The following is a 27,896-nucleotide window of genomic DNA, read 5'->3' as shown; positions in this document are numbered from 1 at the left end:
GCCAGTCCTTGCCTTACACACGGTGTAACTCCTTCTGTGCTTATTCTAACGAAGAAAACTCTGGATAAGTTCCTCAGACTCCTATCTTGATAGCACCCCTGGTGGGTGGGAGGTGGGTGGGAAGAAGGCATTTAATGAAAACCGTAAGGCCCATTTTCTTCCTTCTTTTCCTTCCCCCACCCCCCACAAAAAAAGCTATCTCTAGCCAAATACTCCAAAACCTCATAACCTCAAAAAGAAATAGCTCAAGGGAGTCCTTACCAGTTAAGAGGGCAGGCAGGGGTGGTGGGTGGGTAGGTGGTTGGGGGGAAACAAGCTAACTATTCTTTCCTTCTCTCGGCCTCTTGTTCTTAAAAAGGTCCCAATTTGCTGGAGGTCCCAGAATGTTTTACACGGCCTCCCCTTTCCAACTGGAGCTTGGGTTTTTGTTTTTTGCAAAAATATAAAAAAAGAAAGAAAGAAAGCCGCCTCTGGTGCCAAGTCAGCTCCCTTGCAATGTTGCAAGGCCTCACGGTTTTTTTTTTGCTTAATTTCAACCTCCCCGTCTCATGCAACAAAGGTCAAAGCAAACTTTGTTGGAAACTCTGGATTGGAAGCGACCCGCCTTCTGCTTCCTTACTTGCGTGTGTTGTTGTGCGTCTCTGTGTGTATGTGTGCGTTTGTGTGTGTGTGTTCTTCTGCAGCACAGAATCAGAGGAGCAGGGTGTCCTGCCCTTCTCGGTGGCGTTCGCTGCTTTTCTTCTCCAAAAATGACTTTTGATCAGGAGCCGGAGGAAGGAGGAGATTATTTCTTTGGTTGAAAACCCAGTAGTAGAAAGTTGGAGCATTTCAAGAAAACTACCTAGAAATGTTTTCTGGCGGTTTTTCTGTGCGAAACCTGCCTCGGCCACATTCTTTTGAGGCACAGGACAGCCAAGCACAACTAAGGATTAAGGAAAATTGGGGTGGGGGTGGGAAAGAAACAACAACACCAGGGGGATTCTTCCAAGGAGAAGCTACCCAACGAGACCAAAGAAGGAGTTGTGAAATCAGAGAGTTCAAGAAAATAGGAGAAACGTGTCAATGGACGTCCTCGTGCAGATTTTCTGCTTTGGATTGCTGTCAACGAGAGTTCTGCAAGAAGTTCATACCCACACGCACAACCACATGAGACAGTAACCAAAGATTTTTTTTTTCCGGGTTGTCCACTAGGACCACAAAGCAAGAGAGAGAGAGGGAGGGAGAGAGAGAGAGAGAGAGAGAGAGAGAGAGAGAGAGAGAGAGAGAGAGAGATGGAACTTGGCAGCTTGGAGACTGGATGGAGAAGAGAGTACCAAGTAGGGGTGAAATCCAGCAAGTTCTGACAGGTTCTGGAGAACCGGTAGCGGAAATTTTGAGCAGTTCGGAGAGCCAGCAAACACCATCTCTGGCTGGCCCCAGGAGTGGGGTGGGAATGGAGATTTTGCAATATCCTTCCCCCCCCGGAGTGGGGTGGGAATGGGGATTTTGCGGTATCCTTTCCCTGGAGTGGGGTGGGAATGGGGATTTTGCACTATCCTTCCCCTGGAGTGGGGTGGGAATGGGGAGGGAATGGGGATTTTGCAATATCCTTTCCCCGGAGTGGGGAGGAAATGGGGATTTTGCAATATCCTTTCCCCGGAGTGGGGTGGGAATAGGGATTTTGCAGTATCCTTCCCCTGGAGTGGGGAGGGAATGGGGATTTTGCAGTGTCCTTCCCCTGCCACGCCCACCAAGCCACACCACGCCCACCAAGCCATGCCCACAGAACCAATGTTAAAAAAATTTGGATTTCACCACTGGTACCGAGAGATATCCCTAAAACAATGAAGAGTTTGAAAAATGGGGGAAGAGAATTCTTCTCTCATTTTATGACAACCTGGAGCCATGATTCAATCTGGACACGTAGTGGAAAAAGCAGTACTTAATGCATAAAGAATCCAGTACCTTCAGACGCTGCGATGAACACCAACTTGGTCACAACACTATAAAAAAGATGTTGAGACTCTAGAAAGAGTGCAAAGAAAAGCAACCAGAATGATTAGGGGACTGGAGGCTAAAACATAGGATGAATGGTTGCAGGAACTGGGCATGGCTGGTCTAGTGAAGAGAAGGATCAAGGGAGACAGGATAGCAGTCTTTCAGTATTTGAGGGGCTGCCACAGAGAGGAGGAAGGGGGTCAAGCTATTTTCCAAAGCACCCAAAGGCCAGACAAGGAACAATGGATGGAAACTGATCAAGGAGAGATTCAACCTGGAAATAAGGAGGAATTTCTGACAGCGAGAACAATCAACCAATGGAACAGAAGTTCCTTTCGGAAGTTCGGGGAGCTTCATCACTTGAGATTTTCAAGAAGAGATTGGACCGCCATCTGTCAGAAATGGTGTAGGATCTCCTGCTTGAGCAGGTGGGTTGGACTAGAAGATGACCTGTAAGGTCCTTTCCAACTCTGCTAAACTGTAATCTGAGATGGTACTAGATAAATTCCTGGAGTATCAAGCTACTAGTGGGCTACTAGTCTCGGTTACTGTTGACTTCACCCAAAACTGTGTAGTTTACGTTTACTGCTCCGTTCTCTGTGGTTTGAGAGCTCCTGGGTGCAATCGGTTGGTTGGCCACTGTGCCAACAAAGGATGGTGGATCAGACAAACCCTTGGCCCAAACTAGCCTTAGGTTCATAGGTGCACAACTCAGAAGTAGCAATAAGCAGGGACATCTAGAAGGACAAGTGAACTTCCCTTACTCATAAAGCTAAAGGTAGAGATTTGCCTCTTAGTTGTGTCCAGCCTAGGGCATGATGCTGATCTCCGTTTCTTGGCCAAGGGAGCCAACATTGTCTGAAGACAATTTCTGTGGTCATGTGGCCAGCATGGCTATATGCCAAAGGCAGATGGAATGCTGTTACATTCCGATCAAAGTGGTACCTATTAATCTACTCGTATTTGCACACTTCCGAACTGCTAGTGTGGCCAGAAGCTGAGGTGAGGATGGGAACTCACCCTGTCATGTGGCACTCGAGTCTGACAAGCTTAGTGTCTTAACCACGGCACCACTGCACCCCCTAGTCATAAAACTACAACATGCTAAATCTTAAAAGAGCTAGTTAAATATAATTGTGTTCAGTATTAGAAATAGCCAGGGATCATTCTTGATTGGGTGGTAGACAGGTACAATGGATGAATGGATGGATGAATGATTGATTGATTGGATGGATGGATGGATGGATGGATGATTGATTGGATGATTGATTGATTGATTGATTGATTGATTGATTGGATGGATGGATGGATGGATGGATGCATGGATGCATGGATGGATGATTGATTGGATGGATGGATGATTGATTGATTGGATGGATGGATGGATGGATGGATGGATGGATGGATGGATGGATGGATGATTGATTGATTAGATGGATGGATGGATGGATGATTGATTGGATGGATGGATGGATAGATAGATGGATGGATGGATGGATGGATGGATGGATGGATGAACTGTGAGAAAACAAATAAAACATACCTCATTCCTACAAGCAGACCCAATCATGAAAGGCACAGTTCTATTTTAATCTAGTCCAACTAACTATGCAAATCTTAATTTGCATAATTAATGCACTTGTCTGTCTTCTGCCTGAAAGTAGCAGAAAATCCTTCAAATGCCATCAAGTTATCGCATGTGGAAGCTCCCAGAGCCACGAGGTGATATACAGGGTTGTCCAAAACCATGGCTTGTTCACCCCCATTCAACCCACCCCATTCAACCCCCATTCAGCCCAAACTTCCTTACTTGATTTGCTGCCGGCTGACCTGCTACCACCGTAGCTGGGCATTTCTCGTTATAGTGTGAAACTGACACATTGGATGCCCACTGGTCCAGGAACCCTTTGGGGGTGTAGATGCCACAATCCGTGATGCTGGTTGTCTGCTCAAACTCTTCGCACACGCCATCCCCATCGTGAAAGTAGCAACGACTCGGCTCATCTGTAGGAAAGAGAAACACAACTAGTAAGGGAAGAAGCAAAGGCCACCTCTCGCCATTCTGCTGTACCGTCCTTGCTTAGCTAGAAGCTAGGCTATCGTGAGAAATAGGGGGAAATGAGTTTTTGAGTGGATTGAATGGGAGAATAGAAGAAAAGAAACCAAAAGTCTTCGTATCATCCCATGACTGCCAGGGACTGCTCCAAGGTCACCCAAGGAAATGCAACATGTCCAAGCCCGCGCAACTAAAGACTGTTACCAAAATAATTAGTAATTTGAATTACTAATATATATTATTAATATAATTAGACACTCACCGATAACTATTGAGGGGTGGGTCAGGTAGCCAAGGGGAAGGTTAACTGCTTGTTTAGGGCATGAAAGGCCAGATTTGGCTTTGCTACACTGAGACCACTTAGATAAGATAATGCCATCACTCTGCTAAACAAATAACTCCCTCAACGCTGTCAAACTGTTCACTAAGTCTGCACTACTATTACTCTTCTCATCCTTCCCATCAACCATCTCCTTCCATTTATGGAAGCTATGACTGTAACTTTGTTGCTTGTATCTTTACTATTTATATTGATATTGATAGTTTCCTGATTGCTGATTTGTACCCTATGACTATCATTAAGTGTTGTACCTATGATTCTTGATGAACGTATCTTGTCTTTTATGTACGCTGAGAGCGTATGCACCAAGACAAATTCCTTGTGTGTCCAATCACACTTGGCCAATAAAAAAATTCTATTCTATTCTATTCTATTCTATTCTATTCTATTCTATTCTATTCTATTCTATTCTATTCTATTCTATTCTATTCCATTCTATTCCATTCCATTCCATTCCATTCCATTCCATTCCATTCCATTCTACATTTTCTATTCTATTCTATTCAAAAATACTATTCTACTCTACTCTACTCTACAACATAACATAACATAACATAACATAACATAACATAACATAACATAACATAACATAACATAACATAACATAACATAACATAACAATGAATACATGTATTCATGTATATACATATTAATCACTGTCCATTTTGAATACGTAGCGGAAAGAAGAAACTTGGGAGTTCACATGGTTGATGCTACATGGAACAAAATTGCAACTGGATCTGGATGTTCTGCTTCAGGTACCATGAAGCCCCCTTCCAGAAGGTAAGAAGGAAAACAGGTTGTGAAGAGGATGTGTAGCATTCCAGACAATCCTGCGGACTCTGCTCAAGCATCACTTATATGATATGTCCTGGATGGAAGGAAGTGAATTTCCAATAATCTTTTTCTGCTGTCCTCACCACTCTCTGCGCTGCCTTCCTGTCCAAAGCAGGAATGCTTCCAAACCAGGCAGTAATGCCATATGATTAGGATGCTCTCGATCATCCCTCTATGGAAAGTGGTGAGGACAGGGGAAGGAAGGTGTACTTTTCTCATGTGACACAGAAAAAAGTACTTTGCTTCAGTAAAATATACTTTCACTGGCTATGAGTCTGGGAATCATTCTTTTCTATTGACCAAGTTGGGATGGCTGACGTCTCTCCCCTCTAATGCCCAAGGGTGGCAACACGGTGCGACTCGACAAACCAATGTCAAAAGTGTCTTGGGGAGGGTGGGGGGGAAGCCAAGCTCTTGCCCTGGAACTAAATTATGCAAATTAGAAACATTTGCACAGATTAACTCCTCTGGCAGAAAGCCCTCAACTTCCAATCCCAGTCTGGTTTTCATCACGCCGTTTCCCCGCCACCCTTTTCTTCTCGTCAAAGTTGGCAGAGGGCAAGGAGACAGAGAGGAACAGTGAATTGCTAACATATGTATCACAGGCCAGTTGTGAACCGCACGTTTTCACAAGCCTGTCAACAGCTTGGAAGAGTATTGTCGCATCAGATGTGACCCACCGCTTGGCCTTCTCCTGACATACTTCATCGCTGATCGGTGGCCGTGCGCTCTGCTTTGTTTTGGCCGCGCATCCATCCGGATCCATCTAGAGGAATGTCCTACCAATTGCAACCCACATGGGGAATTGCCCGAGGGGATCTACTCTGACTTGGAAATAAAACCGTCTGTTGGTTGATCAAAGATCGTACTTGAAACCTTCCGTATGAGAGGGATGGATCAGATGATCCACAGAGACCACATTTAAAACCCACCGATGATCTTCTTTTTTGGGGTCTCAACATTGAAATGTCCTGGAATTTTCTGCAGATGAGATCTACCACTAATGGAGAATCTCCTCATATTAATATAGCTAATTACCATATTTTTTGGAGTATAAGACGCACTTTAGTTTTTGGGGAGGAAAATAAGAAAAAAAGCTGATTGGCAGGTGGATCGGCCTCCCAGAATACCTCCAATCAGCTTTTCCCAGAGGTGAATTTTAGCAACAGTTTCCTTGGTTGTGGGCTCTGTGCCTTGCTTTTTTCTCTGCCTCTAAAACTTCTGAAATTCGGTTTTAGAAAAAACTTTTTTATGGCTCTGAAAGCCTCTGAAACAGCTTCAGAAAAAAAGCCTCTGAAACTCTGTTTGGGGGCTTTTTTTTTTCTGAAGCTCTGTTTGGGGCTTCTTTTCTGAAACGCTGTTTGGAAGCTTTTTTTCTGAAGCTCTATTTGGAGGCTTTTTTTCTGAAGCTCTTTTTGGAGGCTTTTTTTCTGAAGCTCTGGTTGGAGGCTTTTTTTCTGAAGCTCTGGTTGGGGGCTTCTTTTCTGAAGCTTTGTTTCTGATGCTTTTTTCAGCCTCTGAAACTTCTGTTTGAAAAGCTGGGTGGGGCTACATTTGGATTATAAGAGGCATCCAGATTTTCACCCTCTTTTTTTGGAGGGGAAAGGTGCGTCTTATACTCCAAAAAATAAGGGAATTATAATTTAGCACAAGGAGCACCATTTACGATGGGTGCTTGGTGCTTTCTGAGCTTGGTTGTTTTCTTGCAGACGTTTCATTATTCAAGCTAGGTAACATCATCAGTGCTAGAAGGAAGTGAGGGTCTGTATGGAGGAGGAGGAAGAGGATGACTGTGGGGTCTTTGGTGTTCTCTGAGCTTGCTTGTTTACTTGAAGATGTTTCATAACCCACCTAGGTAACATTATCAGCACTAGAAAGGAGTGGAGCTTGCTCTCTCAGCACTGATGATGTTACCTAGTTGGGTCATGAAATGTTGACAAGGAAACCACCAAGCACAAAGAGCACCCAGGGCCCCTCCATTTCAACCCTGAGCTACAAATATTCTCCATTATCAGCACCCTTATGGAATCACGTGTATCCTTAGAAACCCAAACCCAAACTATTTGCCCCATTTATTTTGGAACTGGTTTCTCTCCGTTGACAGTTGTTCCTCTGCGCAAACAGGATATAACCAATTCTTGAATACAGCTCGCCTGTCTGGAACCCATACCACATTTCAGACATCAATATAATTGAACGTGTCCAGAAATATTTTACAAGAAGAGTTCTCCATTCCTCTGAAAACAACAAAATACCTTATCCCACCAGACTTGAAATCCTAGGCTTAGAAAACTTGGAACTCCGTCGCCTTCGACAGGACCTGTGTTTAACTCATAGAATCATCTATTGCAATGTCCTTCCTGTCAAAGACTACTTCAGCTTCAATCATAACAAAACACGAGCACACAATAGATTTAAACTTAATGTTAACCGCTTCAATCTTGATTGCAGAAAATATTACTTCTGTGACAGAGTTGTTAATGCTTGGAACACACTACCTGCTCTGTGGTCTCTTCTCAAAGTCCCCAAAGCTTTAACCAAAAACTATCTACCATTGACCTCACCCCATTCCTAAGAGGTCCGTAAGGGGCGTGCATAAGAGCACAAACGTGCCTACCGTTCCTGTCCTATTGTTTTCTTTCATTATATCCAATTAATATAGTTATTGCATGCTTATGCTTATATATATATGCTTATATATTATATAGTTACTTTCATGCTTATGCTTATATATACTGTTGTGACAAAATAAATAAATAAATAAATAAAATAAGTCTTCTCATTAAACAAAACCGGGGGATTTCCATGTGCTATAGATTTGCTACCTTCACTAGGGAACAGGCCGTTCCATGTGCTCGACAAATCCCCATTGTCGGTGTTCTGTCTAAGTGACCCTAAGATCCTCAAGAGACTTCTTACCCAGTGGCTCGTAGTCATGCATCTGTATCTTAACACACAAACCTGTATGAAAGCAAAGAGAAGTAAACAAAAATAAACAGGGCAGGGTTAGAAAATAACAACAGAGCGGATTCAGAGTTGGCCGAGGGAGACTGATTTTGGTGGCTTGAGGCCAGCCAAGAAACTCCAGGCTCCAGGGTCATCCCTTATTTTGTTCTACTCCTGATACTTGCGAAACACCAAGTTTAGTGAGGACAAAGTCTTAGTAATTGGAAGCCTCTATTTATCCCACATGCGGCCTGTGTGAGGAAAGGGGGGAAGGGAAGGAGGGGAAAACAGTGAGAGACCGAACTAAACGAAGGAAGGAGAGAAAGCAGAGGAAAACTGTGATGCTTCCAGGGTCCTGAATAGGTTCCACTTCTTACTGTTTAATCAGACCGTTGTTTTTTTTTTGCAGACCTGGAACCCAATAAATATGAATCCCAACATCTCTTGAACGTCAGCAAAGCTTTTGCAACAGAGCTGCCTTTATTTCTATTATTAAGAATGTCCTTTACCAAATGATATCAGGAGGGAGGGAGGGAGGGAGGGAGGAGAGAGAGAGAGAGAGATGAGAGAAGGAGGACAGAAGGAGGGAAAGGGGAAGGAGCAGTGGTGGGATTCAGCCAGTTCGCACCACTTCGGGAGAACCGGTTGTTAACTTTCTGAGCAGTTTGGCAAACTGGTTGTTGGAAGAAATTACTAGGGCAGAGAACCGGTTGTTAAATTATTTGATGCTACCACTGGGAAGGAGGGAAGGAAGGAGTGAGAGAGAGATAAGAGAAGGAGGAGGGATGGATGGAAAGGGGAAGGAAGGAAGAAGGAAGGAAGGAGAGGTGAGAGAAGGGAGAGAGGAGAGAGAGAAAGATGAGAGAAGGAAGGAAGGATGGAAAGGGGAAGGAAGGAGGGAAAGAAGGAAAGAAGGAAGGAGAGAGAGGGGGGAGAGAAGGAAGGAAGGAGAGGGAGAGATGAGAGAAGGAGGAAGGAAGGATGGAAAGGGGGAGAAAGGAAGGGAGGGAGGAAGGAAGGAGGGAAGGAAGGAAGAAGAGAGAGAGATGAGAGAGGAGGAAGGAAGGATGGAAAGGAGGAGAAAGGAAGGAAGGGAGGAAGGAAAGAGTGAGGGAAGGAAGGAAGGAGAGAGAGAGATGAGAGAAGGAGGAGGGAAGGATGGAAAGGGGAAGGAAAGAAGGAAGAAAGGAGAGGTGAAAGAAGAGGGCCGGCAGGAGGGAGGGAGGGAGAAAGGAAGGAAGGAAGGAAAGAAGGAGAGATGAGAGAAGGGAGAAGGGAAAGGAGGGAGAAGGAAGAAAGGAATTCTTTACAAGAACATTTGGAAGTGTTCTCCAGGAAACCAAATCCCTGCCCTTGTATTGCTGGCTGGAGGATGCCTGCTCAAATCTGTTTCAGCAACTATCGTTTATTTAATTTCAACCGCTTAGAAACGAAACCTCAATATCTCCAGTGGGCACGATCAAGGCTTTCATTCTGACCGTTTCCACCCCCCCTAACCCCCACTAACACCCCCCTCCCACCCTCAGCTTCTACCTTCCTTCAAAACTGGAATATTTATTCCTTCCCGCAGGGCGATATCACCTCGACCTTCCCTTCGGGCCCGTCCATCCCAAAAGCTATAAAAACCTAATCGTTTCGTCCAGTCGTAGCTGGCAAGATCTGCTCCCTTGGAGGAGGCGTAGTATTATTCTCCCATACAACCCCCCCACCACACACACACACACACACACACGTGTACTCATTCTGTTTGTTTGTTTTTAACTGCTTTTTTCTTCTTCTTCTTCTTCCCCCCCCCCCGCCGCCAGATGTTGTAATCGCAATTGTGTAAGCCACCTAGACTCGCCCCCTCCACGGAGGCGACAGGCAGAGTTGAGAAATAAATAACGAAGACAAACGATATCAAAACAACGGGAAGAGGAATGCGTAGTGGTTGGTTTGGGGGGTTTTTTTTCTCCCCCCCCTTCCTTTCCTTTTTTTTAATTTTTTGGATTCACCTAGATCAGCTACCTTTTACAGGCCGAGGGGGCCCACACAACTGCAACCCCCAAAACCCCACTTATTTATCGCCGAGGGCCAAACATGGGCGATTTAACCTGAATCCTGAGGTTTTTGCTACCTAAAATAATGATAAAGGAGGCAGAGTTCAGCTAATTGTTCTGAGGGGGGGGGAAACGTGATAAATGCACTTTTACGCCCCTTCATTTCCCTTCCTCCACCCCGCTTTTGAAATACTACGTTTAGCAACAATAAAAAAGAAAAAAAAACTTTTGTAATGTGATTTCTCTTTCCCTCCTTCTCTCTTCTCCCCTCTCTTTCTCTCCCTCCCTCTTTTCCCCTCCCTCCCTCTCTCTTTCTCTCCCTCGCTTCCCCCCTTTCTCTTTCTCTCCCTCACCTCCTTCTCTCTTCCCCTCCCTCCCTCCCTCTCTCTTTCCCTCCCTCGCTTTTCTTCCCTCTCTTTCTCTCTTCCCCTCCCTCTCTCTTTCTCTACCGCTCTTTCCCTCCCTCTCTTCCCCTCCCTCTCTCTTTCTCTACCGCTCTTTCCCTCCCTCTCTTCCCCTCTCTCTTTTCTCTACCGCTCTTTCCTCCTCTCTTCCCTCCTCCTCTCTCTTCCTTCCTCCTCTCTCATTCTCTCCTCTCTTCCTCCCTCCTCCCTCTCTTTTCTCTCCTCTCTTCCTCCTCCTCTCTCTCTCCCTCCCTCCTCTGTATTTCCCTTCCTCCCTCCCTCTCTCTCTCTTCCCCTCCCTCTCCCTCCCTCCCTCTCTTTTTCTCTCCCTCTCTTTCCCTCCCTCTCTCTCTCTCTCTTCCCCTCCCTTCCTCTGTATTTCCCTCCCTCCCTCCCTCTTTCTTCCCCTCCCTCTCCCTCCCTCCCTCTCTTTTTCTCTCCCTCTCTCTCTCTTCCCCTCCCTCCCTCTGTATTTCCCTCCCTCCCTCCCTCTCTCCTGTGGGAGAATCATTGTGATGGAGCTGGGCTGGGGCGTGCCCGTAGAGAGCGCTGTGAGTGCCACCTCTGGCACGCGAATCATAGGTTCCCCACCACCGACTATAATCCGAGAAGCCAAGGCTTCCAACCGTCTCCAGGTGAGTGACAGCAGCTTCTCTGGGCTGTCTCCCTACCAAGGAAGTAACTCCCCCACCACCAACACTTTCCTTTGCTGACATTTTTTCTCAAGTTATACTGTGAAATAACATTGCCAGCGCCAGGATAAATTAGATCATTACAATTCAATTACTTAATGACTCCGCCTCTGTCTCTCTCTCTCTCTCTCTTTCTTCCTTTCTATCCTCGCGGCATGCCGTTCCAATTTCTTAATAGGACCGAGCGGTTAGGGGAAAGAAAAAGAAAAAGAAACTCAGAAGACTATAGACTTGTGTGGGTTTATAGAGTGTACAGAGAAAGTACTCTGAATCCTTGCGCGCGCACACTCACACACCAAGTGGCTAACACGGAACTCACACACCAAGTGGCTAACACGGAACTCACACACCAAGTGGCTAACACGGAACTCACACACCAAGTGGCTAACACGGAACTCACACACCAAGTGGCTAACACGGAACTCACACACCAAGTGGCTAACACGGAACTCACACACCAAGTGGCTAACACGGAACTCACACACCAAGTGGCTAACACGGAACTCACACACCAAGTGGCTAATACGGAACTCACACACCAAGTGGCTAACACGGAACTCACACACCAAGTGGCTAACACGGAACTCACACACCAAGTGGCTAACACGGAACTCACACACCAAGTGGCTAACATGGAACTCACACACCAAGTGGCTAACACGGAACTCACACACCAAGTGGCTAACACGGAACTCACACACCAAGTGGCTAACACGGAACTCACACACCAAGTGGCTAACACGGAACTCACACACCAAGTGGCTAACACGGAACTCACACCAAGTGGCTAACATGGAACTCACACACCAAGTGGCTAACACGGAACTCACACACCAAGTGGCTAACACGGAACTCACACACCAAGTGGCTAACACGGAACTCACACACCAAGTGGCTAACATAGAACTCACACACCAAGTGGCTAACACGGAACTCACACACCAAGTGGCTAACACCGGAACACAGAAAGAGGGAGGATGCTTAGAGGTTTCTTGTCTCCGGGAACTCCCAACGCTGAAAATGTGTTGTTGTTGTTGTTTTTGTTTTTTTAAAAAAAGAAAATATGGAAGAATTAAGGAGAAAATTTTCTAACGGGGAGAACAATTAAACCGGGGTGGGCTGCCGGGGGCGTTCGCAGGAATTCGGGAGAACCTCTAGCTAAGATTCTGTGCAGTTTGGAGAAACCCCTCAAGTCCCACTCCTGGCTGGCCCTGCCCTGCCCTGCCCTCCCCTCCCCTCCCCTGCCCTCCCCTCCCAGGAATCCCTATGTGGCCCATTTTGGATGCAGGTAAGTGCAAGGGTGCGCATGGAGACTCGGGGAGGGCGAAAAATGGATCTACCGTAAGTTCAGGAAGGCTGGAAATGGGCCTGTTTCTGGCCTCCAGAGAGCATTTTTGCCCTCCCGGAGGCTCAAGAAAAGCCTCTGGAGCCCGGGGAGGACAAAAAGGCCACCATCACCCTGCCGCGGTGCAGCAGGCTGACTAGGCCATGCCCATCATGGCCACGCCCACCCAGCAACAGGGCAGAGAACCCCTTGCTAAAACCTTTGAAGCCCACCCCTCCATTAAACAATCGAAACAAGGTTCTGATATCTGAAGGGGTATCTACTCTTCTGGGCTTCCGGCACGCATGTGCATGTGACGATCAGCTGGCTGGCGCACATGCTCATGCAGGAAAACGGAAGACCACCTCTTCCAGTTTCCGGCACTGCTGCACGCATGAAGGCCAGGTTATCGTCGCGCGTGCATGCACGCCAGAAACCTGAAGACCCCCACCATCTGTTTTGCGGCATATTCGTTTCCTGAGGTTGGGTGGGTGAGTGAGTGGGGTGGAGACTGAATAACAACCCTGTTTTCAAATCAGAGAAACGCAAACGATTCCTTTCTCTACCTGACAGGCAGGTCACATTTTCGAGTTCTTCCGAGGTAGAGTGTTATTTTTGTGGGGGTTGTCTTGGGTGCTCTCTGAGCTTGGTGGTTTTCTTCAGTTCTAGAAGGATGTAGGGTTTTTGGAGGGGATGTCATGTCCCACTTCCACTCCGACGAACGAGTCCGTAACAAACTTGGCAACGAAGCCTCTGCAGCTTGCCAAGTTCCTTCGAGGTTTATCAGGGCAGGCAGGAGTCCAAGTTGTGACTTCAGCGATAGGGTCCGGTAGCAGCAACCTAGATAAGACTTTGCTTGACTCAAGGTTGGAATGCCAAAAGCAGGTCCTTTATATAGGCTGTGAGGTGTGGCTCCATGACTCAGAATTTATCCAGGCCTGCCCCACCCCTCCTTCTGCTGGCGTCACCTCTCAGATCTCCGGAAGCGAGGGTCCTCCTAATCTGAATTGTCTTCAGCTGGATCTGCTGTCAACGTCTGGGAAAGGGAGGAGTCAAAGGGAGTAGGGCCGAGTAATTCCAGCACTTGGCTGGCTTCCTGCTCTGAAGGCTGAGCCAAAGGAACACACGCTGTATGAGTGAGATTTATTGGGCTTCACTCCTTGAATCCTCTCCGGGCATGGGGCCAGGGCCCGGGGCTGGAGGCATGACAGGCCGTTCATCTACATTATCAGACTCGGAGTCTGATAAAAGGCCCGGTTTGGAGACCGGAGGGGCCCGGCTGAGAAGAGGACGAGTCACAACAGGGGATGAGAAGGCGATGGGAAGGAGAGGAGAAGAAGGAGGAGGAGGAGTGTGGCATCCTCCAAGCTGGGTTATTTTCTTACAGATGTTTCATAACCCAACTAGATAATATCATCATTGCTAGAAGGGAAAGGGATTTGTGGGGAGGATGAAGAGAAGGAAGGGGAAGAGGACTGTGGGGTCCTCAGTGTTCTCTGAGCTGGGTTGTCTTCTTACAGATGTTTCATGACCCAACTGGGCCTCTGGTGGCTCAACAGACTAATGCAGTCTGTTATTAACAGCAGCTGCTTGCAATTACTGCAGGTTCAAGTCCCACCAGGCCCAAGGTTGACTCAGCCTTCCATCCTTTATAAGGTAGGTAAAATGAGGACCCAGATTGTTGGGGGCAATAAAAGTTGACTTTGTATATAATATACAAATAGAATGAAGACTATTGCTTGACATAGTGTAAGCCGCCCTGAGTCTTCGGAGAAGGGCGGGATATAAATGCAAATTAAAAAAAAACTAGGTAATATCATCAGAGCTAGAAGGATGTGGGGTTTGCTCTCACCCTTCTAGCACTGATGATGTTATCTAGTTGGGTCATGACATGTCTGCAAGAAAACCACCAAGTTCAGACAGCATGGAGGACCTCACAGTCCGCCTACTCCTCCTACTCCTCCTACTCCTCCATAAACCCTACAGCCTTCTAGAACTGAAGAAAACCACCAAGCTCAGAGAGCACCTAGGACCACTCAGGTCTTTCATGTCCTTGTTGCGGGGAAAAATATTCTTTGTTCATACCAGGCATCGTGGCTTTAAAACAACACAAAAAAGCGGCAGTAGATCAACAGCGCACCTGCAATTAAAGTCATGTGTTGAGTTTAAGCTAGCCAGCCCTGGTCTGCTCCGTTGCGCCGAGTTGATTCATTCGGAGAAGAGTCCAAGCTTGCGATCTTCTCCGGTACAGCAGCTAATTTGTTCCTGATTACGTTTAAGACCCTCCATAAATCCTTCTGCTCGGGCTCAATGGGAGTCCAAGAGAAAAGGGAGACCGAGCTGTCTGGATGAAGAGAGAAGTTCTTCTCCAAGTTATTAAAAGGAAAAGTCTTTTGCCGGAACGTAAGACAGACAGTGAACATCTCCCTTGTTGGATTCCAGCTTTGGTTTTCCGAGTCAGCACGTCCTACCCTCTCTTACCTTCTTGGCAAGGCTGGCCCCCACTGACACGGGTTAGGGGGAGCCAGGAAAAGATTAGGTAGACGGGAGAAAATGTAGCTTCAGTACTGTATTTCTCTCCCCCGGCCTCATTTGTTTTCTTTCCCAGGGAAGACCTGTTCCCAGCGTTGGCAGGTCACTGTGAAATATTCTCAAAACTGCCCTTTTCAAGGAGGGCAGCTGCTGGACTGACCCCAAAATGTCGCGGAGGTCCAGCCAGAAAGACAAAGAAAAGGAACACAGTGGAAAAGAAATTACCGTGGGGGGGGGCCCACCCACCCCCGAGCTCCGTGCCAAGCTTTGTGGTTTGGACAAGAAAAAAGAACAAGGAGGGGGGGGAAAAAAGGAGAAGAGGCAGAAGGGGTTCAATAGCCATTTTCTCGAAAGCGGCTACCACTCTAGAGAGAAGACGCTTCAACAACAACAAAAGGCAAAAATAAGAGCCTCGGTAGCGCAGCGGTTAGAGTGCAGCACTGCAGGCTACTTCTGCTGCCTGACGGCTGCCTGCAATTTGGCAGTTCGAATCTCACCAGGCTCAAGCTGGACTTCTCCTTCCATCCTTCCGAGGTGGGTAAAATGAGGACCCAGATTGTTGGGGGCAATGTGCTGACTCTGTAAACCGCTTAGAGAGGGCTGTTAAACACTGTGAAGTGGTACATAAGTGCTATTGCTATTGCCTCCTACCTTCCTTCCCTCCCTTTCTTCTTTCTCTCCTTCCCTTTTCTCCTTCCTTCCTTCCTTCCTTCCATGCCATGGTGGCGCAGTGGTTAGAATGCAGTATTGCCAGCTAGCTCTGCCCACTGCCAGAAGTTTGATCCTGACCAGCTCAAGGTTAACCCAGCCTTCCCTCCTTCCGAGGTCAGTAAAATGAGGACCCAGGTTGTTGGGGACCGTAGGCTGACTCTGTAAACCGCTTAGAGAAAGGGCTGTAGAGCACTGTGAAGTGGTATATAGGTCTAAGTGCTATTGCTAAATGCGATCGCAAGGTTGACCCGTTTCCGGCATCAAGAAAAGTAGCAGCTCCCTTTGGTCCCAGGTTTGACAGATTCTCACGAAGAACGGAGACAAACCCATGTATGAAAAAACATGTATGACAAACCCATGTATGAAAAAAAACGAGCTGTCAGATGCAGAAAGCTGACACAATCCATGCACTCTCTTGCTCCATCCAATGTAGTTTAGGCATTCGCGCAAGAGATTCAGCTTACGTCATCTTAAACTCAGTCAACTTTTCGAGGCTTCGCGAGTGACGTGAACCATGTTGTTCGGTAGTTTAAGGTTGAATTGAATAGAGCTGGAAGGGACCTTGGAGGTCTTTTAAGTCCCATTCCTTGCTCACGCAGGAGACCCTATACTATTCAGGACATGTGGGAGAGAGGAGCAGAAGGAGGGAAGAAAGTAGGTAGGAAAGAGTTGAGAAGGAGGAGGGGAATAAGAAGGTTAGATAGGGTAGAAGAAGGGAGGAGTGAAGAAGGAGGAGAGGAAGTAGTAAAGTGAAGGAGATGAAGGATGTGAAAGTAGTAGAGGGTAGAGAGGGAGGTTGTGAAGAAAGGAAGTGGCAGTCGGGCAGGCCTGAATCAGTAATAAATAATGATTAATGATTAATGATGGATAATAGTTTGTACATAAATATGATGTTGGAAAATGGAGCACCCACAACTTCTGAAGGCAAGCCATTCTGCTGGTTCAATCAATCAATCAATCCATCAATCAATCCATCAATCAGAGCAGACGTGGAAGAGGCCCTGGAGGTCATCTACTCCAACTCCCTGCTCAAGCAGGAGACCCTCTACCATTTCAGACAGACAGTGTTATATTAAAAATTAGCTTTCACTGGGACAAACCCCCCCAGAGCAAAGTGAGGGTCAGAAATCCAAGAGATAACAGAATAGCAGAGTAGGAAGGGACCTTGGAGGTCATCTAGTCCAGCCCCCTGCTCAAGCAGGAGACCCTCTACCATTTCAGACAGGTGGCTGTCCAGTCTCTTCCATAAAGCCTCCAGTGTTGGAGCACCCACATCTTCTGAAGGCAAGTTGTTCCACTGTTCTGTCAGCAAATTTCTCCCCTGTTCTAGGTTTGCTTCTCCCTTTGATTAATTCAAGAGCTGGTTTGTCTCCCCCTTACAAGCTGGAGAGTTGAAGCCGCATGAAGTTGGCCCACCAGAGTTGATTTTCATTGTTCCTGGTAACAAACTGGAACTTGGCAAGGCCGAAAAGCTGATAAGACATTGGCCGAGCTCTTATAAACAGCAGACTGCGATGTCTGGAATGCCTCACAATGGATTGCAGAGAAGAAGGCATTGTGAACCTGCTTCTTCGGAGAAAACTTGATCCATCCCGTCCATTTAAAACATTCCTGAGATTTATCAGAATGATGATTATGGGCGAGTAACTTCCAACTCCCACCTCAGACAAGGGCTGCATTCCTTCAGGATCAATTTGTCCGGGTCCACATGCCAGAATTGGATGGAGGTAGAACTGAGGGTGGGATCAGTCCCTCCCTCCCTCTCTCTCTCTTTCTACCCCATCTCTGCTGTATTACATCTTGGCATTAAGGTCAAATAGCTAGATCAGTCCTCCTTCCGCTTTGATTGATTATGTGCTATCAAGGAGGTGTTGACTCTTCATGACCACACAGAGAGATTGTTCTCCAGGAGAACTTATCTCTATTTTAAGAAGTTAGTGGGGCCCCTCTTTTATCAACACAAGGCGATCAAACCGGTCAGTCCTAGAGGAGATCAACCCTGACTGCTCTTTAGAAGGCCAGATCCTGAAGATGAAACTCCAATACTTTGGCCACCTAATGAGAAGGAAGGACTCCTTGGAGAAGAGCCTCATGCTGGGAACGATTGAGAAAGAACATTGAGAAAGAAGAGAGAAAGATTGAGAAAGAAAAAAAGATTGAGAAAGAAGAAGGGGACGGCAGAGAACGAGGTGGTTGGATGGAGTCCTGAGGATAAAACTGAAATCCTTTGGCCACCTAATGAGAAGGAAGGACTCCCTGGAGAAGAGCCTGATGCTGGGAAAGATGGAGGGCAAAAGAAGAAGGGGATGGCAGAGAACGAGGTGGCTGGATGGAGTCACCGAAGCAGTTGGTGTGAGCTTAAATGGACTCCAGAGGATGGTAGAGGACAGGAAGGCCTGGAGGAATGTTGTCCATGGGGGTCACGATGGGTTAGACACAACTTCACAACTAACAGCAACAAAAGGGATGGAAGGGACCTTGGAGGTCTTCAATGTCCTAGGAACACTGCTATCATGTCAAGGGAGATAACAACAATAAATCCTAGGCTGCATGAACAGAGGGAAAGAATCAAGAAGACGCAAAGTGTTAGTACCACTTTGTAATGCCTCGATAAGGTCACACTGGAGCCAGTTTTGATCACCACCATATAAAAAAAGACGTTGAGACTCTAGAAAGTGTGCAGAGAAGAGCAACACAGATGATTAGGGGAGTGGAGGCTAAAACGTATGAAAAACGGTTGCTGGAATTGGGCACGTCTAGTTTAATGAAAAGAAAAACTAGAGGCGTGTATCTGTGTGACATGATAGCAATGTTCCGATATCTGGGGGGCTGCCACAAAGAAGAGCGGATCAGTCTGTTCTTCAGAGCAGCTAAAGGCTGGAATGGAAGCTCACAAAGGAGCGATCCAAAGTAGAACTAAAGAGCAATTTCCTAATGGCTCAACAGACTAATGCAGTCTGTTATTAACACAGCTGCCTGCAATTACAATTACTGCAGGTTCAAGTCCCACCAGGCCCAAGGTTGACTCAGCCTTCCATCCTTTATAAGGTAGGTAAAATGAGGACCCAGATTGTTGGGGGCAATAAGTTGACTTTGTATATAATATACAAATGGATGAAGACTATTGCTTGACATAGTGTAAGCCGCCCTGAGTCTTTGGAGAAGGGCGGGATATAAATGCAAATTAAAAAAAAAACAGGGAGAACAATTACCCAGTGGAACAACTTGCCTCCAGACGTTATGGGTGCTCCTTCACGGGAAGTTTTTAAGGAGAGATTGGACAACCATTTATCTGAAATGTCATAGGGTCTCTCCTGCTTGAGCAAGGGGTTGGACTGGAAGACCTCCAAGGTCCCTTCCAATTCGGTTACTCTGTTATCCATGTCTGACTCACAAACCCAGACAGAAACATTCCCATTGTAGGGCCCATCCTCAGATATGGACCTGCTCCTCTGAAAAATCTTAAATCCAATTTCAAGGTTGGGATAAGCTAGTATATAAATATGGATTGGCATGGGGCTTGCCTTTTTTTTAGAAGACTTGGGTGAAATACAGTTAAAAAAAAGAAGGCTCCAAACTTGGAGAAATAGCTATAAATTTCCCATCCCTTTGATGTGCTTGCTTGCTAAATGCTTAGAATATTTTATCGCTGGGTTAGGGGGAGGAGTTGCCAGAGAGATGCAAGCTATCCCAAGAAATCCACACTTATGTTCACCTGATGTTCTTTATTTCTTGCATTGGTGGTCTGCAGTGCATGGCGCTGATGGAGAAGACCCATCCAATCAAAATGTGCCTCTAAACTCAAGCAGTCAGATGAAGGATGGGAGCTGAAGTCCACCCACGCTGGCCAGGGAATCCTGGAGATGAGGTCCACCTATCATAAAGTTGCCGAGTGGGTGCTCCATTGTTGGAGATTTTCAAGAGAAGATTGGTCCGAGGATGGTAGAAAGATTCCCGCCTTGGACAGGACAGAGTAACAGAATTACCGACTTGGAAGGGACCTTTGAGGTCTTCAAGTCTTGCTCAGGCAGGAAAAAAAATATGATACCAAATGGTTGTCCAGATTCTTCTTAAAAACCTCCAGTGTTTTTAACCTCCACAACTTCTGAAGACCAGCTGTCCCGTTGATTGATTGTTCTAACTGTAAGAAAATTTAGTTCTAGGTTGCTTCTCTCCTTGACTGGTTTCCATCTGTTGCTTCTTGTCTTGCCTTCAAGGGCTCTGGAGAATAGGTTGACACCCCCCATCTTCTTTGGGGCAGCCCCTCAAATATTGGAACACTGCTATCATGTCACCCTTGACATGATAGCAGTGTTCCTAGAACCTTGGACTAGAAGACCTCCAAGGTCCCTTCCATCCCTTTTGTTGCGAAGTCGTGTCTGACCCATTGCGACCCCATGGACAATGTTCCTCCAGACCTTCCTGTCCTCTACCATCCTCTGGAGTCCATTTAATCTCACGCCGACTTCTTTGGTGACTCCATCCAACCACCTCATTCTCTGCCGTCCTCTTCTTCTTTCTCAATCTTTTTTTCTTTCTCAATCTTTCTCAATCTTCTTTCTCAATCGTTCCCAGCATGAGGCTCTTCTCCAGGGAGTCCTTTCTTCTCATTAGGTGGCCAAAGTATTTGAGTTTCATCTTCAGGATCTGGCCTTCTAAAGAGCAGTCAGGGTTGATCTCCTCCAGGAGTCTTTGAATCCAGGTCTTCACACCTCACAAACGTTAGAGAACTACAGCTCCCTGTGTTTGTGGGTCAGCCAGCCCATCACAGTTGGGAATGATGGAAGAGCAACATCTGGAGGGTCCTCCTTAGCTTAACCACTCTATCGCGCTGGCATGTCTCCTGTGGGCAGATGGTCCTTCCTTCTTGTTTATTTGTCCTGGATCCTTCTGATTTGTGTTTTGTTTTGTTTTAGAAGAGGCAGAAAAACATGGGAGTAAGTGGGTGCAAAACCTCCACCACATTAGGAAGCGGGCAGAACAACACAACAGCTTTCCACACGGGCAAACCCAAACCCAAAAATATGAGTCTAATTTTGGGTTTCGACTGGGGTGGGGGGACGACTGCGTTGCACAAACCAGCACAGAAAGGACCCACAGTGCTGCATCCTGTTTTCAGTTTGGGATGGAGCTGCTGGCACCAGAATTATCTTTTCTTCTACACTAGTTAAGTCCTTTCCCCCCTCCCCAAAAAAAGGGGGGGGAAAAACCAGGGAGAGGAGGGGGACAATGCGGCCCAGACGAAATTAAAGAGGCAAAGAAAAGGGATATTTTTAAGTCTGATTATTTATTTAGGGATCAATCCAAAGGCAACCAGCCCAGAATCGTATTAACTACATGTCCAATTTTGATTTTATTTTATTAAAAAAAAAAAAGAGGGAGAGAGAGAGAGAAAGGGAACAAGAATGTTCAAGAATTGTTTCTGAGTTACAGATTCTTGGACCGAGTTGTCTTCTGCATCAGCCTCTCTTCTGCCAATTGCTAAAGTCTATTTGGGGTCAACTCCCCACTGCTTTTCTTTGGGGAAGCAACCAAAAAAAAAAAAAAACCCCAATCGTTGGCCAAGGGCAGGTTTTTATTGTAAAGAAATTCTGACTACGACCGATTACAATAAGAACTAAAGCCAAGCACTGATGATCTGCTGGCTGGAGCCGAACAACTTGCCGGAAATTATCTTCCAGCTTCCTGGAAGTCATTTCTTCTCCTGGGTTTTCTCAGCTTGTACTGACTGGGTTTTCTCCTAGGTTTTCTCAGCTTGTACTTGAGTGGAATCCTCCTTAACTGCAGGGGTGGTATTCACCTACTTTCGCTACCGGTTCACAAATGAGTGCGATTCGAGGTTTTGGTCATCACCTTTAAAGCGCTCCATGGCATGGGACCGGGATATTTACCGGACCTCCTGCTGTCACCAGTAGCCTCCCATCAACCTGTGCGCTCTCACAGGGAGGGCCTCCTTAGGGTGCCATCAGCCAAACAATGTCGGCTGGCGGCCCCCAGGGGAAGAGTATTCTCTGTGGGGGCTCCTGCCCTGTGGAATGAACTGCCTGTGGGGCTACGCCTTCTCCCTGATCTTCGGACCTTTAAGCGCGAGCTCAAAACTTTCTTCTTTCATCAAGCAGGGCTGGCCTAATGATAAATTTTAATCGAGGGTTTTTAGTGGGGTTTTTAATGGGGCTTATTCTGTTTTTATAATTTTACACACTTATTTTAAATATTCAGCTTATTGAATTAGATTTGTAATGATATCTTGTATTTTAAATTTTTTTGGTATTTGTGTTTTATCGATGCTGTACGCCGCCCTGAGTCCTCGGAGAAGGGCGGTATAAAAATGCGAACAATAAATAAATAAATAAAATAAATAATGTGCTACCACCGTGCATGCACAGGGCCTTCCGCGCAGCCGCCGAGCGTCAAAAAACGTGGCTAAATGGGATGTGATGACATCCGGATGGGTGGATGGAGCTTTTCGCAGCCGCCGCTACCAATTCGCCAGAACCGGATAGAACTGGCTGAATACCACCACTGCTTAACTGACTTCCTTGCGACCACTGTTGGTCCTTTTGTGTTGTGTCTCGTCCGATCTCACCACCACAGCCGGGGTCTGCTTATCTGCATCTGAACGCTGAAGAATGTTCTAGTATGCCTCCCGGCCCCAGCCCTGGCTCCATGCCCAGACAGGCTGAAGAGGAGGAAATATCTCCAGCCCCCAGCCCTGGCTCCATGCCCAGGCAAACGGAGCAACTAGACCCCTCCCCCTCCTCCACAGCATGTGAGTCTGAGGGAGGTCAATTACCAACAGCTGCCGACTGGAGTGACCCTCGTGTCAGAAGACTTGATAGGCGGAGGCAACAGAAGGAAGGGAGGGGCAGGCCTGGATCTGCTTTCTGGCAATCTCTGAGTCAGGCAAAGTCTAAACATATCTTGCTGAAGTCACTTTCTGGTCTCCTGCCTGCCCTGAGGACTTTGCTAGGACTTTGGCAGAGCTGCAGAGGCACACCTGATTCGGATTTCCCTGACCCGGCCGTCAGCGGAGAAGTGGGACACGACATTTCGTTTCATCATCCCCTCCCTCAGGGGGTCCTTTCTTCACCTCTTCCCTCTTTCTGAACGGGACAAAAGTCCCCGGGAAGACTCAATCAAAGTACGGGGAGAATTAATCTACAGTGAGATTAATTGGCGGGAGCTTGTTAAAGAGAGGTCCAGCCTAGAAATTTCCTAACAGTGAGAACAATTCAACCAGTGGAACAATTTGCCTCCAGAAGTACTGGGAGCTCATCACTGGAGGTTTTTAAGAAGAGATTGGACAGCCCATTTGTCTGAATTAGAAGAGAGTCTCCTGCTTGATCAAGGGGCTGGACTAGAAGACCTCCGAGGTCCTTTCCAACCCTGTTCTTCTGTTATCAATATCTGAATCAAAACAACTAACCAATGGAACAGAAGTTGCCTTCAGAAGTTGTGGGTGCTCCATCACGGGAGGTTTTTAAGAAGAGATTTGGCAACCATTTGATTGGGATTGTATAAGACCTCTTGCCTTAATCAGGGGGTTGGAGTTGAAGACCTTCAAGGCCCCTTCCAACCCTAGAATTCTGGGATGTATGTCATGAAAGCATGCATTGAACCACACACAGCATGTGGGAAGTCCAAGATAGTTGCAGAAAAAAAAGGTTAGGGAGGAGAAAACCAGAAAGCAAACAAACACTAAAGGTAAAGGTTCCCCTCGCACATATGTGCTAGTCATTCCCGACTCTAGGGGGTGATGCTCATCTCCGTTTCAAAGCTGAAGAGCCAGCGCAGTCCGAAGACGTCTCCATGGTCATGTGGCCGGCATGACTCAATGCCAAAAGCGCATGAAACGCTGTTTCCTTCCCACCAAAGATGGTCCCTATTTTTTCTACTTGCTTTTGTGTTTTCTTTTACATGCTTTCGAACTGCTAGGTTGGCAGAAGCTGGGACAAGTAACGGGAGCTCATCCCATTATGCGGCAATAGGGATTCGAACTGCTGAACTGCCATTTTCGATCGACAAGCTCAACGTCTTAGCCACTGAGCCACTGTGTCCCTGAGTGTCACTAAGCCACAAACACTAGCCAGCAGTAAACCCAACTTTTGATGATGATGATGCCATCCATTCAGTTGTGTCCTACTCTTGGCGATTCTTTGGGCCAGGTCTCCCCAGGTCTCTTTGGATGTTGCACTACTTCTGTAAGTTGTTCTTTGCTCTGGTTGGTATCATGTTGTGTCTGCGCCCCCCGAGCTGGGCCTCCTGGCAGAAAGTGACTTGGAAAGTGAGGGGGAAGGGCCATCAGGACTTATCTCGGGAGCACCGGCTTCCCTGGCTCAGCTCCAGGAGCCAGAGGCAGGCCAGGTGGAGGAGATAACGAGGCCTCCATCCCCTGACTCTTTCCCGCCCCCCCCCCAGGCCACACCTCCAGATCCGGCTGATGGCGGGAACAACAGAAGCAGGAGTGGGGCAGGCCTAGGAAGTGCTGAGTCATGGAGCCACACCCCACAGGATATAAAAGCAGCAAGGGCTGCTATACCACTTTGTGGCAAGCAAATCAACTGCTTAACTAGAGCTGAAGTACTGTTTGTTCCTGGTTGACTCATCAAGAGAGATAACAGAGACACTTGGCAGATGCTCGCTAGTTTGCTGCCAGAGCTGATAGTTGCCGGCTAATTAAGTCATCGCTCGGACTGAGGCGAGGGGGGACAGAACATATCAGCTTTGATGGCGTCCATCCACCGTGTTCTTTGGTGGCCAGGTTTCCTTTTACCGCAAACTCTTCCAAATGTAATTTGCTTCCTCCAGTGAATTCCCCGGCATGAACACGGCCAAAATTAAGTGACAAGCATTTTTGTGATTTCCCCCCCCCCATTCCGGTGACAACCCCAACATTTGCATCCCTGACATTATAGACCAAAGGAGCACATCTACATTCTTCAGAGCATCTCAGGGAAAGGTACCACATCAGAATGAGCAAAAGGAAAAGAGTCAGGTACCAGGGAACTCTATTCCAATGGGAGCATTAGAAGAACAAAACATCTTTAATCCGATCTGCTCCCTTTTATTCAGCTTTTTGTGCACATGACAAAAAAAAACACCAAAAAAAAAACCTGGGTTTCAGGAGGCCAGGGCAGTCTGACCGAGATACGGAAAAAGGGGGAGGAAGGGAGGGAGAGAGAGAGAGAGAAAGTGTGTGTGAGAAACAAAACGTAAGGGAGAGAGAAAGTAAGAGAGAGAGAGAAATTGAGAGAGACGGAGAGGGAGAGGAAGAGAAAGGAAAGGAGGGGGAGAGTGGGAGGGAGGGAGGGAGAAAGTGAGTGTGTGTGAGAGAAAGTAAGATAAAGGAAAGAGAGAGAGAAAGTGAGAGAGAGGGAGAGGAAGGGAGGGAGGGAGGGAGAGAGAGGGAGAAAGTAAGAGAGAGGGAGAAAGAGAGAGGGGGAGGGAGAGAGAAAAAAGTAAGAGAAAGTAAGAGAGAGGGAGAAAGTGAGAGCAAGAAAGTGAGAGAGTGGGAGAGGGAAAGTGGGAGAGGGAGGGAAGGAGGGAGAGAGAGAAAAGTAAGAGAGAAAATAAGAGAGAGAGGGAAAGTGAGAGAGAGGGAGAGAGAGAGAAAGTGAGAGAAAGTGAGAGAGGGAGAAAGTGAGAGAGAGAGAGAGGGAGAGGGAGAGAGAAAGAAAGTAAGAGAGAGAGAGAAAGTAAGAGAGAGAAAGCGTATATGTGTGTGTGAGAGAGAGAAGACCACACATTCACTTTTGTTCTTGCTATTTTTACCTCCTGTGATCTAAAGCAGATCGATCCAACTCTTATCTGATTAGGAGGAGGCTTGGGGCAAAGAACAGGCCAGGGAAAACATAAGCAGAAGCTAACAACATTACAGGTCAACAAGCACATGCAAGAGGGTTGGTGAGCTGAGAATGCACAGAAGCAAAAGGTGATAGATCCAGGCAAGGCGAGAGCAAAATGCAACGGTTCCTTCTTCCCATGAAAAAAAACCAAGAAGAACACAACACACCAACATGGTCATAGAGACCCAAAGAAATACCTGACATCACATCCAAGGGAAAAGGAGGGAAGGGAAGGGAAGGGAAGGGAAGGGAAGGGAAGGAAAGGAAAGGAAAGGAAAGGAAAGGAAAGAAGGGAAGGGAAGGGAAAGGAAAGGAAAGGAAAGGAAAGGAAAGGAAAAGAAAGGAAAGGAAAGGAGGAAGGGAAGAGAGGGGAAGGGAAGGGAAGGAAAGGAAAGGGAAGGAAAGGAGGAAGGGAGGGGAAGGGAAGGAAAGGGAAGGGAAGGAAAGAAGGGAAGGGAAGGAAAGAAGGGAAGGGAAGGGAAGGGAAGGGAAGGAAAGGAAAGGAAAGGAAAGGAAAGGAAAGGAGGAAAGGGAAGGAAGGAAGGGAAGGGAAGGGAAGGCAAGGAAAGGCAAGGAAAGGAAAGGAAAGGAAGGGAAAGGAAAGGAAAGAAGGAAAGGAAGGGAAAGGAAAGGAATCTCAGGTACCTCGGTCTACTTAGTGGGCCAGTAGCAACAGTAGCAACCCTTGAGAGTTGGAGAAGGTGTCAAAAGAGCCGAGGTGGCGCAGTGGTTACAGTGCAGCACTGCAGGCTACTTCATCTGATGCTAGCTGCAGTTCGGCAGTTCAAATCTCACCGGCTCAAGGTTGGCAACTGTGACATCTGGCGTGTTGTTTTTCCAAGTGACGATCCGTCTTTATTTGAAAGCCCCACAAAACCTTCACCTTCTCATTTTCTATAACTTTTTCTACTTTATGTTCCCATGACTTTTTTTTGGATACAGGCAAGTGGTATTTTTTACATAATGACCAGTGGATTAATTTAGCAACTCGGTCGTGTCTAGCTTTGTAACCAGTTTGTGCGATTTTGCTGCATTCACATATTAAATGTGAAACAGTTTTGACTTTGTTGTTGCAAATAATAATAATAATAATAATAATAATAATAATAATAATAATAATAATAATAATAATAATAATAATTATTATTATTATTATTATTATTATTATTATTATTATTTATTTATTTATTTATTTATTTGCCAAGCATGTATGAGAAAATAAGTATAAGTTTCAACATAAGGCCCTCTGGAATGAGTTGCCACCGGGGCTTCGCCAACTCCCCGACCTCCGGACCGTCTGCCGCGAGCTGAAGACTCTTTTATTCCATCGAGCAGGGCTAGCCTAAAAATGCTGTTTTAATGGGGTTTTAGATTGCTACTGTTTAGTTTTTAGATAATTCGGCCATAAGTTATATTAATTTTATCTTGTTTTTAACTTGTTGGATATTGTGTTTTTAACTTGGCTGTTAACCGCCCTGAGTCCTTCGGGAGAAGGGCGGGATACAAATATGATTAATAAATAACATATAAACATATAAGTATGAACAGGTCTAAATATAAACATAAGAAATGGGTATGAATAAATGGGGACAACAGGACAGGGGCGGTAGGCATGCTGGTGCGCTTCTGCACGCCCCTTACAGACCTCTTAGGAATGGGGTGAGGTCAACAGTAGCCAGTCTAAGGTTAAAGTTTTGGGGGTTTGGGGAAGAAACTACAGAGTCAGGGTAGTACATTTCAGGCATTGACCACTCTGTTGCTGAAGTTGTATTTTCTGCAATAGAGTTTGGAGCGGTTTACCTTGTGTTTGTATCTATTATTTGCTCGTGTATTGTTGTGGTTGAAGCTGAAGTAGTCATTGAGAGGTAGGACGGTTGTAGCAGATAATTTTATGCACTACGCTTAGGTCAGACCGAAGGCGGCGTAGTTCTAAGTTGTCTAAGTCCCAAATTTCCAGTCTGGTAGCATAACGATACACCTAGTGCAGCTTTGCCCCGACATGACTGTCAACATCTAAACGCTGAAATATATTTCAGGGATTGGAGCATTCCCATTGAATTGCCCCAATTAGCAACAGCCAGCGATGTCCTTTTGTCCTTTTATGAAGCCTGATTCTCCCACTAGTGTGAATTTCTTTGCCCTAAAGAGTCACAGAACTGTTTCCCTCCCACCAAAAAAAAAAAAGAGAGAGAG

The 27,896-nt window shown here is 46.5% G+C and overlaps 1 protein-coding gene across 1 annotated transcript in view; it reads right to left on the bottom strand.

Moving 5' to 3' along the window:
* Positions 1 to 27,896, bottom strand: part of PAPPA (pappalysin 1) — a 191,968-nt gene that overhangs the window by 79,226 nt on the left and 84,846 nt on the right. Inside the window, exon 10 of the mRNA XM_058159425.1 lies at positions 3,788 to 3,981. Within this exon, the coding sequence (XP_058015408.1) occupies positions 3,788 to 3,981 (194 nt within the window). The remainder of the gene's footprint in view (positions 1 to 3,787; positions 3,982 to 27,896) is intronic.

The sequence above is a fragment of the Ahaetulla prasina genome, chromosome 16, assembly GCF_028640845.1.
Source record: "Ahaetulla prasina isolate Xishuangbanna chromosome 16, ASM2864084v1, whole genome shotgun sequence".
Classification (NCBI taxonomy): domain Eukaryota; kingdom Metazoa; phylum Chordata; class Lepidosauria; order Squamata; family Colubridae; genus Ahaetulla; species Ahaetulla prasina.
Note: the sequence above shows the minus strand (reverse complement) of the source record. Positions and strands in the feature narration are given on the sequence as shown.